At 38.9% G+C, this 12617-nt stretch overlaps 1 protein-coding gene across 1 annotated transcript in view; it reads left to right on the forward strand.

Moving 5' to 3' along the window:
- Window positions 1-12617, forward strand: part of LOC142099560 (inter-alpha-trypsin inhibitor heavy chain H3-like) — a 122346-nt gene that overhangs the window by 43206 nt on the left and 66523 nt on the right. The window contains exons 6-9 of the mRNA XM_075183107.1: window positions 3943-4053; window positions 4457-4582; window positions 6120-6236; window positions 10387-10555. Coding sequence (XP_075039208.1) covers window positions 3943-4053; window positions 4457-4582; window positions 6120-6236; window positions 10387-10555 — 523 coding nt within the window. The remainder of the gene's footprint in view (window positions 1-3942; window positions 4054-4456; window positions 4583-6119; window positions 6237-10386; window positions 10556-12617) is intronic.

Below are 12617 nucleotides of genomic sequence, written 5' to 3' on the forward strand. Positions count from 1 at the left end.
GTGAAGGGCACAGAGGTGATATGAAGGGGCACAAAGGTGATATGAAGGGGCACCATTGTGATGTGAAGGGGCACAGAGGTGATGGGAAGGGGCACCATGGTGATGTGAAGGGGCACAGAGGTGATGTGAAGAGGCACAGAGGTGATATGAAGGGTTTACAGAGGGGATATGAAGGGGCACAGAGATGATGTGAAGGGGCACAGAGGTGATGTGAAGGGGCACAAAGGTGATATGAAGGGGCACCATTGTGATGTGAAGGGGCACATAGGTGATGTGAAGAGGCACAGAGGTGATGTGAAGGGGCACAGAGGTGATGTGAAGGGGCACAGAGGTGATGTGAAGGGCACAGAGGTGATATGAAGGGGCACCATTGTGATATGAAGGGGCACCATTGTGATGTGAAGGGGCACAGAGGTGATGGGAAGGGGCACCATGGTGATGTGATGGGGCACAGAGGTGATGTGAAGGGCACAGAGGTGATCTGAAGGGGCACAAAGGTGATATGAAGGGGCACCATGGTGATGTGAAGGGGTACAAAGGTGATGTGAAGAGCACAGAGGTGATGTGGATGGGCACAGAGGTGATATTGTGAAGGGGCAAAAGTGGCAATGAAGGGGCATAGTGTTATAATGGAGGGACAAAAGGGACAATGAAGGGGCAAATGTGTTATTGTGAAGGGGCACAATGTGATGATAGAGGGACAAAAGTTACAAGGGGCACATCCTTGGATTTATGCAAATTATTCAGCAGCACTAACTCACCCCAACAACACCTTACAGTGACAGAGCGGTTTTAGCAACGGTTCCTATAGAAATTGTTTTGTAGTGCTATACCCTTTCTGTATTGTGCTGCGGAATCTGTGGTGCCTCATAAACTATGATAGAAGGTTATGTACCTAAACAGATAATGTGTCATCTATGTTGAACTACTATATGTTCAACATGCTATAACATTAATGTAAAAGAAAGCGATACTATTTGTCAGTTGCAAGCTAATTACTAGTCATATAAATCTGCAAATATGTGTTTGTGAATTAATTAATAGTTTTAGCATGGTATGGCTCAGACGAACTCTGTGTCTAGCCAGGGGTTAAAACTGAGTTCGGGGAGAGTAAATTACGTTATCTATTTGATTTATTTTCTAAACTCTTCTGCTCTACCCATGAGGTAATAATGGATAGAGAGTTCGAGACACCTAGTTACAGATGCGTGTCCAATAATAATTTATGGGTCATAAAACTAAAGCTTGTGAAATCTCTAAGTATCAATAACATCAGTGATATCCAAGAAACAGACCCCTTACATTCTTGATAATTCTGTGATATCAGCATCATCATCATCATAAGCAGCAGCTATTTATATAGCACCACTAATTCGGCAGCGCTGTACAGAGAACACATTCACATCAGTCCCTGCCCCATTGGAGCTTACAATCTAAATTCCCTAACATACACACACACACACAGACAGACTAGGGTCAATTTGATAGCAGCCAATTAACCTACTAGTATGTTTTTGGAGTGTGGGAGGAAACCAGATATCTGTGATATATCAGGAGATCTCATATGGGTGACTGAGCAGCTCGAATACGTTTAAATGAAGGGGAATAAGGACACAGGAAAATGTCATATTTTCTCAAATATCATACCTTCAGGAACCATGTTTGGTATACAAATGATGGGAAACTTATGACCTGTTGTGTGGAGGTAATATCTTCTTTGTAGGGTATTCTGATAAATTTAGGCCAATGTAAATAAACCTTGACCAAAAGTGTTTGAAAAGAAGCAATAAAAAACTAATTTGTATTTACACACACTTTCTAAGGCAACGGTCGGGACGCTTTCATTGTGCAGCGCTGCGCTCTGGCATTTAGGACAGCATGAAAGGGGCCAGCTGGATAATTACCTCCCCTGGGACTGCCTCTCTCCCATTGGGCCATGCTGCTATTTAAGGCAGGAAGGGGCAAAGCCTTCCTGCCGGTTATAGTTCCTGCTTGCTACATACTGAGCCTCCTGTGTCCCTCACTCTCTGTTTGAATTCTATTCTGATAATTGTTGCTGACCCTTGCCTTGTTAACTGACTACGATTGATTGCCTGTGCCCCTTGACCTTCTGCCTGGACTCTTACGCTGCTGTTCTGCCTGTGACCTCTGACCACGGCTTGTCTATTGGATACTCTGTCTGCTGACGGCCCTCGACCCTTGCCTGGACTTCATTCTGCCTTTCTGGGTTCTCTCCAGCCGGTACGCATCTCATGACCCTCTGTTAGTCTACAGCCAAGTCTGTCCCCACCACTAGGGGCAACAGTGAATACCAGACTCTCAGAGCAGACTCCGGGTTTTGCCGTACCGGTTTGAGGGGTTCCTAACACAGAGAAGATAATTTGGTTTATGATAACTCTTATAAAAGTAAATAAGTTTAAAGGGAGAACCAAAGGCTTCCTGTGTAAGACTATCAGCTCTTTACAAAAAACCTTGGTGGTGGCATAATTAGGTAAGGTAGAGCTAGTGTGTGGGATAGACAGGGAAAGCTTTAATCACTTTTAAACAGACAACGTGGTTGTTTTTGATTAACCCTTTGTCACACACACATCACACATACTCAGGTGAGTGCTGGCTCATGACACTATTTCATACATATATATATCTGAATTGTGATTACAGTTTTTATACAGCTTTGATACAATAACTATTATACAGAGAACTCGGTGAGGGTTTTAGATTAATTAAAGTATTGAAAAGAACTGAAGATTCTTATTAGGAAAAGTGTGAGAGGTGGATGTGTGATTTTCATGACTATCTAGGAACAATATACAGGAATACAATGCACATAATAACATATTTAATATGCACAACTCTCCTATTACATGCACTGGAGATGCGTATACATGATTATCCAGATTTTGTTGCAAATTTCAATTGCCACCACTTACAACTGGAAAGACAGTATAGGGGAAGAAAAGTGGTGGGTGACTGTAGGCAGACTATTGTAAGGGTGTGTTCATGTAATTGCGACTTGGATGCAGACACACACATGCCAGATACCCTATCTCCTGCAGGTACTGGAAGGAACTATATGCAATGATGATGATGACAATCATCAGCACTATATAGCAGCTTTTGACTAGCTGATTGCAGATTGACCCCACTAGCGGATTTATTAGTGTGGCTGCTGTGAAGTTGCAGCTGTATATTCATGTTACTAAATTGATATTTCCACTTGAACTTTGGCAAGAAAGATGATTCCCATTTGCTTTTTATAGATGTTTGTAGTTTAATGTTACTTAATTTAAGTTAATTAGTATTTATGTTTGTATTTAATAAAATTTTAAATGGTAAACATGACTTTCACATTTTTATAATGACAGTTTAAAGACAATAATCTATTTTGCATATATAATTCATTACATGATTACATTGTGTACAAATAGAGTAATGCGAAAGTCGTCTTTATTACTGTTAATCCACATCTACAGTACGCTATAGTGGTACATAAGTTTCCACACTTCTTGTTCCTGAAGAAAACACATATGCTAGGGTTGAAGTGCTAAATGCATCATGAAAAGTGTCTGATAAATATGTTTTTTTCTTGATTACATCTATTCTACTAATGTTAGGGGAGCAAATGTGTCCAACTATTCATCAGTCCCCAAGTGTTTCTTCCTACAGTTACTATGAGGAACACTTCTAAACTAGCGAATAAGAAAGGGGATTCCAGGGAAGTGTTTGTAAAAGCAAAGGTCAATTTTTAAATGTTTGGAAAATAGTTTCCATTATTGTGTTTTCAAAATAAGTATTGTTTTTATTTTCAATATATTTTCCCTTTATATCAATAAAAATTGAGTTTATATTTAAATTGGTGTCACTGAAGAAAAAGGAGAACACATGATAAATATAACTTCTTTAAACAAGTAACATTTCCATTCTCTGTATCTTACATTTCAGATTGAAGTTGATGTACATGAGCCACAAGGCATCAGCTTTTTAGATGCTCAAGCGTCTTTCATAACAAATGACTTGCTGCCAGCCATCAAAACATCTTTTTCTGGAGACAAGGTAACATCTTAGTCTTTACAGGAAATATAATAAATCATTTACCTGTTGGGAACTTCCCTTATAGCTTCTTTTATTTTGTGTGTAATTTTGATACTTTTAGGTTTAGACACAACTTTACTTTCATTCATAATAATCTAGATGGGTCATGGTGGATATTTTCCCATAAATTATATTGTGACACACTTGGTCAGGCTTAGACAATCTGTCAACAGCTGTTGTGGATGATGGGTCTTCTAGATCATCAACAATTAGAGAGCCATAGGTTGCATACCTGCTATCGAAAATTTTGCATAACATCCTACTTGTACAGAGCGTATGGCAAGTTAATCATTAAATTGCACATAGTAATTGTTTTTATGGTATTCACAAGTAGATGATTGAGTTATTTATATTTTGCTTTTAGGGCCATGCCTCTTTTAAACCCACGATAGATCAGCAACGTTCTTGTGCTAACTGTTCAACTACTCTACTGAATGGGGACTTTACTGTGACGTATAATGTTAATAAAGAATCTCCTGGGAGCATACAGGTGAGTTCTATTTTTTGGAAAGTTTCAGATTTCCATAAAAATACATTCTGTCAATAGTTTAATTCATGTCAACATGAGAAAATGCAGTCTGATTGTAAATAGAAAGCATCAAAATATAATTACTAACGTAGAACTAATACTAGGAAAAGCGAGGACCTGAATAGGGAGGTGCATAGTTAAACGTCGGGCTTGTGTAAGGCACACTGATTGTTTATCCTAAAGGGTTAAATTGGTAAGTTTTCCTGGGCCAATGAGGTGGCTGGGGTGGAGTCTGGAGACTTGCTGATCCAGTGTGAAGAGGTGTGCTCTTTCTTTCTTCTCGTGGAACACCCGCGCTCCCACCCCTGTTTTATGTTATATGTAGTTTATGTTAGTACGTGTTATGTGTTCTAACCGTTCTTCTCTTTCTGCATTCAGTTGAGGCACAGTAGGCGGAAAAGCGGTGCAGGCAGCGGTTAATACAGGGCGCAGTTAGTTGGGTTCGCCGCAGGAGTCATCCTCCCTTCGATTCTGTCTCTTTAGAGGGTCACCTTTGTAGGTGCCCTGGGTATCATTTTAGTATGACTACCCGTGAGGCCAGAGGGGGTGGAGTCTTTCTGACGTCGTATGGTTTGTGTAGGGATATTTGGGCCGGCTGGCCACCCCCTTTTAAAATATTCTGATAAAATTCATTTTGACTGGTAGCCTGCCTGGATCCACTTTCGTTGCCACCTCTACAATTTCTAACTAATTAATAAACTGTGACCTTAGTTCGCCAAAATTTATTACTGTGTCCGTGTGATTTATTTCAGGTTCATTATGTGAGTCATTATTTAAAGGTATTTAGGGTTTAGAACAGTGTGATGGAATCAGCTCATTGGCGTTTAATATATTACTGTTGAAAATGAAAATGGATGATATATTTTAGAACTTTGAAGCAAAGCTGTTATCTTGATACATGCTTAAGCGATTGGAACTTGAGATGAATATAAGACAAAAGTACAATTCACCATTTATTTCTGTTCATACTGTATATATATTAATGCTTTAGAATAATTGCACTTTTTGTGTTTATCCAAATACAACCCAATGATGATTCTCACAAACCAACTACAACTTTGTAACATGGGGTAGCCTATTTAAGAAGGACTGCAGTTGTATCTGTACTGCTGCAAACCACTGATTGCAAACAACATCTCAGGATTGCTCCCATCATCGGCCCTATCATTAGTGGTAGACTTTCCCCTTACTCCTCCCTGCAGGGAACTTGTATTTGCTGCTGGACTTCACTGGCAGAGCAGCAGCGGAGTGCTATAACCAATGACACTGCCACTTGTTACTGCACCCAGTAGTGACAATGCAAAGTGACCATTCGGAGGAAAACCTCTCTGTGATGTCAGTACCAGAAACAAATATTAAGTTCAGCAAATGTGGCCACAATTGATTAGTCAGTCGGTTGCCGTATTATATCCTTTTAGTATTGCCTTTTTATTGTCTGTGCATTTTGTTTTTCTAGCCAGAATTAAAATATATTTGTAATGGTTATTTTTTATTTTAGATTGTCAATGGATATTTTGTTCACTTTTTTGCGCCCACTAAATTGACTGGTGTACCAAAAAATGTTATTTACGTCGTAGATAGAAGCGGATCAATGGCGTATACAAAATTGAAACAGGTAAGATAAGCACATTGTTACATTAATTGTAGTGTGTTTGCTGTGACATTAAACTTTTCAGGACAAAGAACTCTTATATTTTTAGCACTTACAAAAGTGTGAAAGAGGTGCCCAAACTGCAAAGTATCTTTTAGTGTGCCTACTATTTACTACAAACATACTAGAATATTTCATTAGAAATTGCTTATCTGTAATGGTAACACAAACAATAATCTCATCTTTCAAGTAAGAGAGTGATCAGAAACACATGGTATGAATTTTTAATAAACTTTCTACCATGTACTTCTGATTACCACCTTATTTGACATCTGAGATTATTATTGATACTACCATTAACTATACTTCACCATTTATTATGTTTGTCATTATTATCATTGTCATTTATTTATATTGCTGTAGAGAGAATATTTAATCATCCACATCAGCCCCTACCCCACATTCTAAATTCCCTACGATACAAACACACACACACATAGGCACACATAAAAACACACAAATTAGGGCTAATTTTGTTAGAAGCAAATAAACCTACCAGTAAGTTTTAGATTGTAGGAGGAAACGAGTGTGTGGCCCAAGATCAAAGTTATAATTATATCCATACATATTTGGGAAAATTCCTATGGAGCTTCATATTGGGTCATCTTGCTTGACGAACTATGTCAAATGCGACCTTTCATAGCAGCAAGATGCCATACCTTCCTTGGCCATCAACATAATGTAATTTTATTGCTATCTACTAAAAGAGATGGTTCCTACCAATGCATTGGCACCATACCAATTTTTGCTATATTCCATAAGCGGTTATAGTATATTTTTGAACACTGAATAGAAACATTCTGGAAGAAAGAAGACCACAAACCATTTAAAGTCTGATTGGTCAGCCTGAGGTCTAACCTGCTCCTATGTCACAAAGGAAGGGAATATGGACAGAGGGAAAATGGTTATTTAAACAACAAAAGATATTGAAAATTCTTATTTTCTGGGAAATTGTCCACATTGTAATTTCCTTTCCTTGGGGCACAGATTAGGCCACAAAGAACATGAGTATAGTTTTGAAGTTTCTGTGTTTTATTTACATTTTATTTTAAAACTGTTTTGCATTCATATTTCATTGTTATATTGTCAGTTGTTATAATTTTTTATTTCAATAAGCGTTTTGACTTTCTTTTCATATTGATCCCATTTACTAAAGTTCTGTCTTTTTGTGCTATTAAAGAATGCATGTATCAGAAGTTCTTGGCTTGTGTAAAGGTACATTTCTGCAGGGAATTGTTTAGTTTGCATTGTTAAATTAGGTTGTGATTGTGCTTTGAAAAGAATGTCAGCTTTTAAGTTAACTGTTAGTGGTGGTATTTTTTTATATTGAGTGTCAAATAGATTTTCAGGGGAGTGGTTATTCAATTTTAGATAACACAGGGTGTTTTGTATTGATTAACCCTTTTACACACCCATTTCATGCATGCCCAGGTGCTTTTTATTTTGTCATGGGTACAATTCCACTCCACAAAGGGGCATAAATTTTGCACAAGCTGTGAGCACATCCTATACTTTTAATTGAGCCCATTTTGCTCCTCCATTTTATAATTCCACACAGAAGCGCACTTCTATACACACTCTGAGCATTATAGCCAAAAGCTTCACATAGACCAAATTTCAACCTCTAATAAAGTTCCCATGTTTAAAGTAAAAATCAATAAATAATTAATATAGATTGCATGCTCTACTCCCCAGATCCCCAGCAAACCACAGTGCTAGACAGCTTTGGCTGGGTTACTCTATAACAATGAGTCCAAAAGCATGGAATGCCCCTACCATAGTAAAAACCAGAGCCCACTGGTCAGCTAAGGCCTGGTGCCTCTATGGAGGGGCAAAAAAATCTGTTTGATACCCACAGAGGCAACCAACCCTTCTCCAGACACGTGGTTTTTCCAGATGCCCCAAACAATCTGAAAGAGAATTAATCAGAGAAAATGACTTTACCCCAGTCCTCAGCAGTCCAATCCCTGTACCTTTTACAGAATATCAGTCTGTCCCTGATGTTTTACCTGTAGAGAAATGGTTTCTTGCTGGCCTTCTTGACACCAGGTCACCCTCCAAAAGTCTTCGCTTCATTGTGCGTGCAGATGCACTCACACCTGCCTTCTGCCATTCCTGAGAAAGCTCTGCACTGGTGGGAGTGGGCTCACTCACAATTTTGCCTAAGAACACAGCCATGAATAATGAATGGTACCAAAACTTCCTCCAAGAGCACCTTCTCCCAACCATCCAAGAGCAGTTTGGTGATGAACATTGCCTTTTCCAGCATGATGGAGCACCTTGCCATAAGGCAAAAGGGATAACTAAGTGGCTCAGGGATCAAGACATCAAAATTTTGAGTACATGACCAGGAAACTCCCCAGATCTAAATCCCACTGAGAACTTGTGGTCAATCCTCAAGAGGCGGGTGGACAAACAAAAACCCACAAATTCTGACAAACTCCAAGCATTTATTAGGCAAGAATGGGTGGCCATAAGTCAATATGTGGCCCAGAAGTTGATTGACAGCATGCCTGAGCGAATTGCAGAGGTCTTCAAAAAGAAGGGTCAACACTGCAAATATTGACTCTTTGCATACATTGAATGTATTGTCAATAATAGCCTTTGACACTTATGAAATGCTTGTAATTTTACTTCAGTATACCATAGCAACATCTGACAAAAAGGTCTAAACACACTGAAGCAGCAAACTTTGTGAAAACCAATATTTTTGTTATTCTCAAAACTTTCGGCCATGACTGTAGTACACGGCTGTGTAGTACATAGTGCCTCATGAGATTACATCTGGAAATACCTTTATCAATTTACAGTTTAACTGTGTTCACCAACTGCAAGGTATATTTATATATACTGTTCCCTGCATACAAGTTACTTCACTGCATTCTGTGTATCCTGTATTACAAATAAACTAATGTTCCTGGTTAAGTTTGCAAACGTGCGACCTAACATTCTTCTCACATTCCGCTGACACCTAAAACAGACATCGGCCCATATGTTTTGCCAATAGGTTATCCCAATAAAATCAATTTGTTTCACAATGCTTCATAAATACATTTCACTTCAAAATAACCACATTTAACTGCTGCTACCACACTGCATAAATGATACAGCTGCTTATTGTTTGTGATAAATTGACCACATGGCATTTTGGTTATGTGATGGTGACTGTTGTGTTGCAATTGAATCCTTTCTGTTCATTTTACTGATGCTATTGAGGGGGGTGTGGAATGGATTAATGGCACCACCAATGCCAACAGAGTTTAGAACTGCAAAATAACCCCGAAAACAATAATAGCCAGGCGCGGGCTGGCAGGTTTTGGCCCGGGGAGCGTACAGGCGGCCGCATCACGTGACACGCGATTATTTCATCCACCGGGGGGGGGGGGGGGGGGCGGTGGCCGGCCCGAACAGCCTCTAGACTGCCCCCCGATCCAGCCCGCCCCTGATAATAGCGCAAATAGGGAATGGCCGGACCCACCGCCTATATAGTGTAATCCAGGCGGTGGGTCTGGCCATTGCCGCTTCAAAATCACCATTTCCACTGTGTCTATTAGAAATTACGTAATTTCTTTATGTAGATATGGATGACAGTCGCATTTTTCATTTGTACATGATTAAACCTGCTGGACAGAGGAAGTGCTGGTATATGGTAAGTCCATATTGTCATCTTGCCGCTATTATTGTTTTCCGGGTTATTTTGTAGTTCTGAACTCTGTTGGCATTGGTGGTGCCGATGACACCACTACCACCTATTGAGGGCATTTTTGATCATCCTAATCAGGTCTGGTTTGCAAATTGTTCCGATTTGTGCACATTTTCTAAACTGAAATTTGGGTTTATTGTTTCACTTACAAACAATCCACAGAGACATTCATAAGAGTGATAAACACATATGACAGCAAATGGTGGCAAATGATGGAGCTCTTGAGTATACATTGAACAGGGAGGGACGGGGATCTTGAAAAAGTTCTTCCTGAAGTCCCATAAATGAAACGTGAAGGAAAAATTGTCTGGTACATAGCCATTATGAGAATCATCTTAACTTTATATACAGTATATGGCAATTACAAGGCTTTCTACTTTCTATATACTTAACATATGCATCTTAATTTAGACAAAAGAATCACTGCTTACAATTCTGAACGACACTGCGGAGTATGATTACATAAATTTCATACTGTTTGACCATGCGATTAAAGTGTGGAAAGATTCCTTAGTGAAAGCGACTCCAGAGAACCTTGAAGAGGCCAAACGGTTTATCAACTCTATCGATAGTGGTGGCTGTAAGTAATTTTATCAGTTAAAAAAATTATTTCCCTCTGCACAGTCACTGTTGATTAGTTTTAGAGGTTTATCACAAGATATGTGTAAGTTATTTCATTTCTGCATAACGACATATATTTGTATTTATACATAGACATGGAAGTCTGATTCTCATATTAAGGGGTTGATATACTGGAGTATGTATATATAATGTTTGCTGCCCTAGACACAGTAAATAATTGTGTTATACATTGTGTACCCTGAATGCTCACATTGCCTGGCCAAAACCCCTGACTTCATTGTTATGAGTTGTTATCACCAGAAACTGTAGCTTTAATCACCGCGGCGGCCCTAAATCTTCTTCTACAATATTAACTTTGTGAACATCTACTTCAATGGGTTGGGTACAATTACCTGGCACTTATAACACCGACACTTATTTTAACAACATGAATTGTACGATGGTGACATGACCAACAGTAACTCTAGACTTACCTCAATAATGACAAGTCAAGTATCCAACACTGTTCTGCTAAATTCCGAAGGCATTTAATCGCGGCACGGCCTTTTTAAGTAATTTAAAATGACGACCATCATATTAGTGTTTTTAAAGCAGCAATGCCGGTTCCCAATCCCTAACCCTAACCCTAACCTGATCACTAACCTTAACCTGATCCCTAGCCCTAACCCGATCCCTGACCCTAAACCTAACACTAACACTTAACTTAGATGAGACCCGGCATTGCCGCTTTAAAAGTGATAATATGACAGTAATATGCAGCGTTCTATTGCCAAACCTTCAATAATACGAATAGGCGAATTTACGTCTGGCTTGTCGAAATTGAATAATTGGCTGAAGTCATTTTAAATTAATAAATATTGGTTATTATAGAATGCTGTGCGATTGCGATTCATATGCACCAGCTAACGAATGTTAAAAACGCAATCTCATAGGAAGACACAGCAAATACAGTGACATTCACACGTACATTTGTAAATAGTTCACTATTAATAAAGTTCCAACACACATAATTTTGTTAGTAAGACCTATTTATACAAAGATAAATCTACATTAAAGGTATATATGGTTCAGGTCCAAAGAAATGTATGGTGTTTGGTCTTATATTAATCCACCTTTTACCAGCTGAAAAGCCGGTACCATCGGAGAAGTGATCATACATAGCGATCGCTATTTATGATTAATATAAGATTCATACTCAAAAATACTTTGTCAAAAGGATTAGTTCAAACCAGCTTGAATCTGTTCCCTCAGGCAAGACATGTGTTCAGCAAATGAAATGACTTGCCCCCACCTTTGGAGAGGAATCCTTTGAACTGATCTATGATCTGCATTGTACTTGACTATCTTACACCCTAAACCAATGAAGAAAGAGTTTAGTTTATCTTTGTGTACATTGTGACATCATCACTGTTTTTTTGTTAACTCAAACTATATATAAGCAAGTGCCTGGTTCAGTAACAGCCTCTTTGACTGCAAACTTCAAGATTGAAGCTGTACTTGGATCCAGGGGAGCTTGTGTAAAGTATTCGGTTATACTGTCTTGTATTTTGTTATACCTTCTTATACTTCATCAGAGTTTGCATTAATTCTGCTATATTTTGCTATTAAATCTCGTTGTAGGTTGGAACCACCTTAATAGCATTGGACAATATTTATTGATAGCGATAATACGGACATAACAGGCTGCAGCCATTTTTTTTAAAAACTTTGGAAAGCTCTGATAATTGTGCTCTGACTGTTTTTTCTTTGTTATAGTACCCTTCATGAAACCCCAATGCATGCTAATAACTTAGATTTTAAGCTTGGATAGTTGAGCCCCAGTCCTCATCCAGATCCGTATAAGTTTGTTGATCTTTACCAGTTAGATATGGCGCCAGCCTCTCAGCCCAAACTGCAGGAGCCAAATCAGTACTTTTTGTAACTCTCTCAAAAGTTGTCTGATGCTTTTGCTGTGCAGCGGCCACATTCACAAGGTCTCTCAAACTTCCTCCATGTTAATTTGTTAATTTCTACGTGGGTTAGGAAGTGGAAATTTGCCTTCCTAAGCATCCTCCTTCTGA

The sequence above is a fragment of the Mixophyes fleayi genome, chromosome 8 (genome assembly GCF_038048845.1).
Source record: "Mixophyes fleayi isolate aMixFle1 chromosome 8, aMixFle1.hap1, whole genome shotgun sequence".
Lineage (NCBI taxonomy): Eukaryota > Metazoa > Chordata > Amphibia > Anura > Limnodynastidae > Mixophyes > Mixophyes fleayi.